Source organism: Charadrius vociferus, unplaced genomic scaffold (assembly GCF_000708025.1).
Source record: "Charadrius vociferus isolate BGI_N301 unplaced genomic scaffold, ASM70802v2 scaffold58, whole genome shotgun sequence".
Classification (NCBI taxonomy): domain Eukaryota; kingdom Metazoa; phylum Chordata; class Aves; order Charadriiformes; family Charadriidae; genus Charadrius; species Charadrius vociferus.
The window spans coordinates 163,019-164,868 of NW_009649711.1; the positions used below are offsets into that span (position 1 = coordinate 163,019).

At 47.1% G+C, this 1,850-nt stretch overlaps 1 protein-coding gene across 1 annotated transcript in view; it reads right to left on the reverse strand.

The window, feature by feature from the left end:
- The window catches only part of UVRAG (UV radiation resistance associated), a 113,324-nt gene that overhangs the window by 63,029 nt on the left and 48,445 nt on the right, over positions 1-1,850 (reverse strand). The window contains exon 7 of the mRNA XM_009890700.1: positions 1,222-1,327. Coding sequence (XP_009889002.1) covers positions 1,222-1,327 — 106 coding nt within the window. The remainder of the gene's footprint in view (positions 1-1,221; positions 1,328-1,850) is intronic.

Here is a 1,850-nt window from a genome sequence, read left to right on the forward strand (position 1 = left end):
GTTCCGTTCCAACACACGGAAACACTTCTTTAGGGTTGGGGTGACAGAGCAGTGGCACAGGCTGCCCAGGGAGGGGGTGGAGTCCCTTCTCTGGAGGGTTTCAAGACCCGCCTGGATGCAGTCCTGAGTGATGTGCTCTGGGCAATCCTGCTTTAGCAGGGGAGTTGGACTAGATGATCTCTAGAGGTCCCTTCCAACTCTGAAAATTCTGTGATTCTGTGATTCTTGTAGGCCCCCTTCACTGGAAGGCCACAATAAGGTCTCTGCGGAGCCTCCTCTTCTCCAGGCTGAACCCCCCCAACTCTCCCAGCCTGTCCTCCCAGCAGAGGGGCTCCAGCCCTCCCAGCATCTCCGGGGCCTCCTCTGGCCCCGCTCCACCAGGTCCATGTCTCTCCTGTGCTGAGGCCCCCGAGCTGGAGGCAGCACTGCAGGGGGGTCTCCCCAGAGCAGAGCGCAGCAGAGGGGCACAATCCCCCCCTCGCCCTGCTGGCCACGCTGCTGGGGATGCAGCCCGGGATGCCAGGGGCTGTGATTCACATCCCAAGTTTGCCCTTTCCCACACAAAGCACCAGACACGTGCCAGCAAGCACCAACGTAACGAAGCCACCATGAGCCACTCTTGTTCTGTCAACTCCCTGCGTTGAACCCAGCTCAGCCTTTCTGGGCAGAAAGGAGAAACTAGCGCCAGCACACTTTTTTTTTTGAAGAGGGGAAGAGGACAGGCAAAACAAAGTGTCAAAAGCTATTGCAAGATTGAATACAATCCCTCCTTAAAACGAACGTGTCACTTGAGTGACAGCTTTTGCATTAATTCTGTTCCCCCAAAGGGAGCAGGGTGCAAGAAGAGAAAGGCAGTAGACTCACCCCACTCGAAATCCACCACAGGTTCCTGCCAAGACTTATCTAAATCATTAAAAGATTGTTTTTCCCGATAAACCTCTTTCATGCACTGTGCAATGTTTATGCTTCCACAGTATAAAAGCAATTATACAAACTAAAGGTAAAAACAGGGTAAGCCATTTACCAATTTGAGTAAAAAAAAAAATCCATCTGAGCTAAAATCGATTACATTACACTTCTGAGACGACTTCCCATTTGAAATGACAGGTTTAAATAAAGACTTCAAGCTCAAGTACTAAAAAACCCCCAAGCATATGGTCAAGACATCAGCCAGATGCTTCAGCAAACATGTAGAATGTGTTTTTAAATAATCAAACTTACCAGTTCATTGCTTGTAGATGTACATCTCAGCTTTTCTTCAATCTCCCTTCCTATTTTCTGAACGGTTACCTGAGTCTGTTTAATTGCACACTGGGCTCTGTGAAGCCTGTAAGGAGAAGAAAAGTTACAGCTGTACTAAAGGTTCCCCACACAGGTCCTAATGACAAACACAGCAGCTGTCTCAAAACCAGCAGAGGTAACATCAGCTCAGATTGTCAGCTTCTATCTTGAAATGAAACATGAGAAGAGGAATCATAACCTTCAGAGGTTATAAGTGAGCATCCAAAGCAAACCAGCAAGTCTCTAAATTTGGTCAAGTACCAAATGCCCTTTTCATTTGTTAAATTCAATAGATGCTGATAAGGCAAAGCTGTTGGTGAGAGAGCACGTGATTACAGGGATCTCATCTAACAATTATTAAGATACAACACAGTTAACATCAAGACAGATAACACATGACAGTTACCATGAGCATTGTTAATATAGGCCAGCTTTAAAATATGTAAAAATATTGAATATCCTTCAGTTGATAGAGTAATGGAATGGTTTAGGTTAGGAAGGACCTTAATCACATCTCGTTCCACCCCCCTGCCATGGGCAGGGACACCTCCCACCAGACCAGGTTGCTC